The sequence below is a fragment of the Priapulus caudatus genome, unplaced genomic scaffold, assembly GCF_000485595.1.
Source record: "Priapulus caudatus unplaced genomic scaffold, Priapulus_caudatus-5.0.1 Scaffold131, whole genome shotgun sequence".
NCBI classification, from domain to species: Eukaryota; Metazoa; Priapulida; class Priapulimorpha; order Priapulimorphida; family Priapulidae; genus Priapulus; species Priapulus caudatus.
In genome coordinates this window covers 142420-148925 of record NW_014577192.1, presented here as the reverse complement: position 1 = coordinate 148925, position 6506 = coordinate 142420, and the positions used below count along the sequence as shown (strand labels likewise).

The 6506-nt window shown below is 43.5% G+C and overlaps 1 protein-coding gene across 1 annotated transcript in view; it reads right to left on the bottom strand.

The window, feature by feature from the left end:
* Positions 1-1251: 1251 nt before the first annotated feature.
* LOC106805875 (40S ribosomal protein S10-like) overlaps positions 1252-6506 on the bottom strand; it is a gene marked incomplete at its 3' end in the record, with an annotated part of 24872 nt that continues 19617 nt past the window's right edge. Inside the window, 1 exon segment of the mRNA XM_014807647.1 lies at positions 1252-1379. Coding sequence (XP_014663133.1) covers positions 1252-1379 — 128 coding nt within the window.

The window sequence follows — 6506 nt, the reverse complement described above, 5'->3', positions numbered from 1 at the left end:
TGAGAGAGATAGACAGAGAGAGACAGAGAGGTAGTGAGAGAGATAGACAGAGAGAGAGAGAGAGGTAGTGAGAGAGATAGAGAGAGAGAGAGAGAGAGAGAGGGTGTGTGTGTGCGTGGGTGTGTGAGGGAGAGATACCGCCCACCCGCCTCCCTGCCTGCCTGCTACCCTCCCTCCCTGACTGTCTGCCACCCTCCTTCCCTGACTGTCTGCCTCCCTCCCTCCCTGCCTTCCAGCCTGCCTCCTTTCCTGACTGACTGCATGCCTGCCTGCCTACCTCTCTCTCCCTCCCTTCCTCCCTCCCTCACTCCCTCCCTTCATGACTGACTGACTGACGGACTGACCGCAGCCGATGTGCGATCAATCGTATTTTTATGTTTAGCGCTCGCGCGTACATAAAGTGCTATGTAGTATATATGTGTAGCCCGTCCCCCACACGACTGCCGCGGCGTGCCAGCCAGCCAGGGCCGCTGACAACAAAACATATCACACTCAGGCAGAATGCCGGGGGCCGTTGTCAGAAACAAAATTAGTCTTAACATTAGTCTTAACATTAGTCTTAACATTAACTTCCACTCGTACACCGTTGACAGAAACATCGCAAAGTTAGGAGAATGAAAAATCCTCGGAAATATCCTCTTAACATTACGAGAGCCCAGACCCTCTCGTAACTTTAATATTAAGTTGAAAATCCCACATTTACACTACGAATTACAATTATAGGGATATTATATTTTATAATGATGAATAAAATGTGTGTTTTTCTTGAAAAACACGTCAAAATCATTAATTATCTACCGATCATAAAACAAAACAAAACATTTACAAATAACTTATGGCATTTGTTCTCTTGCTTTAAATGTTTGCCACGCTTGCCACGACTATCGCGTCTCGTGTTACAGTGTGAGAATGTGTCTTGTTGTGCAGAATAAATTCATGACCGCGTCGTTTTTCATCAAATATTATTTATATGATAATGTGGTTAGCCATCATAATATGCATAAATTACTGTGATGTACAATAAATGTGTATGAATTTGAATTTTGTGATCGATTCTCATCCAATCAGCAGCTTTGTGATGAAGTTCCTGTTATCGTAAGTTTTCTAATAGCTGCGATGTGTTTCTGTCAACGCTCCTTTCGTAACATTAACATTAGTCGTAAGTGTTATCTTAGCATTAACATTAGCATTAACTTTACGATGTTTCTGACAACGGCCCCATGGTTTGTAAAAACGCTCAAGAGCACTCACAAACTCCATGGCGCCAGTGCCTGGTCCCACATCGCCCTTCTTATCACCGCCACCTGGTGGTCCTGCCTTTCTATACCCCTCACGTTCCGCTCGTTCAGACCCATAGCCGGTCGGTTTATCTGGGAAACCTGAAAGACACACAACCTGTTAATGCCGACATCAGAATTCATAGTAGTGAAACTACAGTGCCACAACGGTTGCACTAATGGGGGATATGCCACAGCTATTCTTTTTTGCTTGTAAACCTTTGAGTAAATATAAAATTTCTGAAGACCTCAATTGAATAATGGATGCAAACCGAAAAAGGACACCAGAATTTACATGCTGTGACACTATTACATTTTTCAAGAAATATCTACGATTCGCTAACCTCATGCATAGAAAGAGTAATAATCACAGAAATAATTTTCTATGAGCACTCTGTATTTATCCCTGTAACCTAAATCGAGATTAGGGGTGAGTATTGCGACCAAAAACCGTATTGCAATATATTGCAATACGACAAAACCGTATTGCAATATTTTCCAATACGTATTGGGAAGTGTATACCATGCATGATATCCCCCGGTGTCGCGCGAAATATCTGACGAGTGCGAAATATCTGAGATAGCCCCGCCCCGCCCCGACCCGACCAATGACAGCTCGTCTTGTGTTACGTTAGGTTGTGCACACTAAATACCAAGTTCTGGTACAGAGTAGCGAAGGAGCAGTGTAGGGAGGGGGAGGGGGAGGGAGGAGGAAGTTTAGAGTAGTACTAGTAGGTGGAGTAGGGAGAAGCTAGTGAAGAATGAGGAAGAGGAGAAGCTGGTGGAAAAGAAGGAGGGGAGAAGCTGGTGGAGAAGGAGGAGGGGGAGAAGGGAGAAGCTGGTGGAGAAGGAGGAGGGGAGAAGCTGGTTGAAGCCAAATTGTAACGCAATATGCCGCGACTAGTATTCTCGGGTTATGACTAATTGAGTCTGTGTATAGGGTTCATATATAGCAACCCATAACATTAGTATTAACTTATATGAGTATAAGTAAGATACAATGCATTCAGCGCAATAATATTTGTAGTGGTTTTCGGCTCAATCGTGCAGTGGCGTAGCTAGGATTTTTTCAGCGGGGGGAGGGGCACTGAGGGGCCTTATATTTTCGTGGGGGTACAATGTATAACTTTTCTTTGTATTATACTATTCTAACGGCATTGTTTTTAATTCAATTTTTTTTTTATCAAACATGAATTTTCAGTGGGGGGGGGGCACCTGAGGGGCACAGAAAATTTGTGGGGGGGGTACGTGCCCCCTAGGCACCCTGTAGCTACGCCCCTGCAATCGTGTATTGCAACAAACTAGTGCCTGCTATTGCAACCTGTGCAAAATAGCAACATTACGTCTGTTGATAATCTAACACAACAACGGCCTTGTCACATCTATTGTGGTCTAGATTATCTACTTTTGATGCTGCCAACGTTTGTCCGTCCGCCATTGGCTGAACGCACGTTAGCGCTTCACCAATCAGCACCAATTTTCATAGGGCTTTTTAAAACGTCATAAAGGCTCATGGAACATCACGGAGTATCATAGAACATTGTTAAGCTTTTTATAACATAATAGCTGTTTCTGGAGCATCACGGATTATCATAGGCTATTGCGATGCTTGATAGAACATCATAGAGTCTCATGTAACACCATGAAGTATCATAGAATATTTCGAGGCGTTATAGAACATCGTACAGTCTCATGTAACACCATGAAGTATCATAGAATATTGCGAGGCGTTATAGAACATTATGGAGCCTCATGTAACACCACGGAGTATCACAAAATATTGCGAGGCGTTATAGAACATCATGGAACCTCATGTACCACCACGGAGTATCATAGAATATTGCGAGGCTATATAAAACATCATGGAGCTTCATGTAACACCATGAAGTATCATAGAATATTGCGAGGCGTTATAGAACATTATGGAGCCTCATGTAACACCACGGAGTATCATAGAATATTGCGAGGCTTTATAAAACATCGTGAACCTTCATGAAACACCACAAAGTTTAATAAAATATCATGAGCCTCATGGAACATTATGGAAAATCGGAGACTCCCATGAAGCAACGCAGAACTTCATGTCTTTATAGAGCTTTACGGAATATCATGAAACTTCATGGCGCACAATAAAACTGCATAACGATTCCTGAAATTGAATAGAACTTTGTTGAGTTCTATTGAGAACCAGGAGTGCACAGTATAATGATATCCCATTTTTTTTCAATTATCTCTGTGAATGTCTAGACACACACACACGTACACGCACACGCACACGTGCACGAAACCGTACACATACATGCACACGTAAACGCATACGTACACACCCACGCACGCGTCCACGTGCATGTACACGCACACGTCCACGTGCACGTACACGTACACTCACACGTACACGCACACGTACACGTACACGTACACGCACACGTACACGTACACGCACACCTAAACGCATACATACACGCATACATTTGCGCCCACGTACTCGCACACGTATACGCACACGCACACGTACATGCACACGTACATGTACACGCACGCGTACACGTACACGCACGCGCACACGTACATGCACACGTACACGCACACGTACACGTACACGCACACCTACACGCATACATACACGTCCACGTACACGCTCACGTATACGCACACGCACACGTACATGCACGCGTAGACGCACGCGTACACTCACACGTACATCCATACGTACACGTACACGCATACGTACACCCCCACGTACACGCACGTACACGCACACGTACACGCACACAAGTATTACACGTACATGCACACGTACATATACACGCACGCGTACACGCACGCGTACACGTACACGTACACGCATACGTACACGCCCACGTACACGTACACGTACACGCACACATGTATTACACGTACATGCACACGTACATATACACGCACGCGTACACGCACGCGTACACGCACACGTACACGCACACACATAGACACATCATTTCTATATCATGTCTATATTATGCACTCCTAATAGAACTGTATGGAGTATAATTAAGCTATCGCATAGAATCTGCTCATTCGCATAGAATCTGCTCATTCGCATAGAATCTGCTCATTCGCATAGAAGCTAAGACTGCCTCATTCGCCCATAGAAGCTGCCCTCATTCGCATAGAAGCTTGCTCATTGCGCAGTCAGCGATCTGCCTTGATCGCAGAGCCATCTGCTGCGATCGGCCAGTAGCTGCTGGATCGCAGCAGAATCTGCTAATCACAGAGAATCTGCTTAGATCGCAGCAGAATTTGCTTGGATCACAGAGGTATCTTCCCCAGATCACAAAGAAAGCTGCCTAAGATCGCAGACTTGCGCGATCGCCAGAGAATCTGCTGGTTTGCCCAGAGAATCTGCTGGTTTGCTAGTAGCGTTCTGCCAGATCACATTGCAGGAGCTGCTAGATCGCGGAGGATTCTGCTGGTGATCGTGGAGGATCTGCCTGAATCGCGGATCTCCGTGTGAGCCGTCATGATGCTCCATGGAACAGAATAGTGGCCTAGCCAGGTTAGTAGGCCTTAGAATTTTAGTGAATGGCCTCTGCTGCGGTTTAACTGTCACTTGCACAGTTTAGGCCTAACAAATACGTGCTTTGTTATACACTAGTTGTTTTGCATAAATAATAGCACTTGGCTGTTTTGCTGCTAATTTTATGTTTGATGTGCATTAAATGCACATTCTACGAGCGCCAAGCTAAGCTTGCATTTAAATTGTTACTCTAGTTGCCTGTAATGCAAAACGAAACGAAGTTGAGGAACACAACCCCAAAGATTTTCCTCGATGTAACAAGTGTGCTTCAAAACGTTACATTACATATTTCATAACGGTTCGTCAGGCCCCACAAAACCTGCCTTAAAGCATTCCATATAGCGCAATACGTTGGGATATAATGTTGACAACAATGTCAGGAGCAACGTTGAACAGCGTGAAAACTTGTTTGTATTTTGTTGTTGAAAACTCAAACGCTCAGTTTTCTACAATGCGAAGAACGTCAGTTTTCGACAAATGCAACAACGTAAGTTTTCAACGTGCAAACAACGACAGGGTTTTCAACTTTCGCTTTTATTTTTCTCCCCACAGAGTAAAAAATGTAACAGAAATTAAGTTTCATATTTTGTTATATTCGTCTACAACATACAGCATTAAAGCAAGTGCGAAACTACAGCTATTAAAAAATTAACTGTTAGATTATTCCCAATAACACGCGTATGTGTTTCAATTTACGAATTCATTTTTTTATTTGCTCAGACTTCAAACGGGGAAATATTGGATTTCTGCTGCCCGTTCGCGCCGAAAATAGCAGCATGCGGATGAAATATGGAATTCAAATCATTGTCCGCGGCTAATCCGACTATAGGCAAAACGTACGGTTAAATCGCGAGCGCCTGGTATCTGGCCGAATTGCAGCTAGAGCAGCCATCTTTTTTTCGTACGGCGGGACCGACGGCCACTATGCCCACATAAATGAATGCTGGAACATAGTCTCCGCTCGACGATTTTATCGTCTCGCACGTTGTTTATATTTTGTGATGATTATGAATTTAAATTGGGCTTATTAGGGGTATCATCTCAGCATCGATTTCTGTTAATTAATTGTTATCAGTAGCCTGTGCATCATAATTAGGAGAGCGCTCCTAGGCCTGTAGGGCTGCAAAATACCTACTTCATCCGCCTTCCGCCCGTTCCCCTTGCCTCCCCTGTTTGTCGCTCATCCTCTCTCTTTTTCTTCCGCCCCCCCCCAGTATCTCCCTGTTGCCATTTCCCAGTCTCCAACACTTACTCCCTCTTCGCAGCAATCTATATTATGCAGTTGTCTTAGTCTGTCACTGCAGCCTGAAACGGTGCTCGCGCTGCGCATATCTCCGAGAATTTTAATATTTTGGCGAAAAAATTTATGGCATTTCAAAATAGAGAGGAGGTATCAGCGTGCCGAGGGCTGCCACTACCAATTTTACTTTCTGCAAATAAATAAAAAGCCCAAAAAAAAATCATAAATCAAAATCAGAATTCAAAACGAACATCAAAAGTCGAAATCAAAATCAAAATCAAAATCAAAATCAAATAATATTCAAAATCCAAAACGAAATCAAATAGAAATCTAAATCAAAATCAAATCAATATTCAAATCTAAGATCGTAAATCAAATCGAAATCAAATAATCAAAATCCAAATCAAACCTGAAACAAATCAAATTCCTCTCT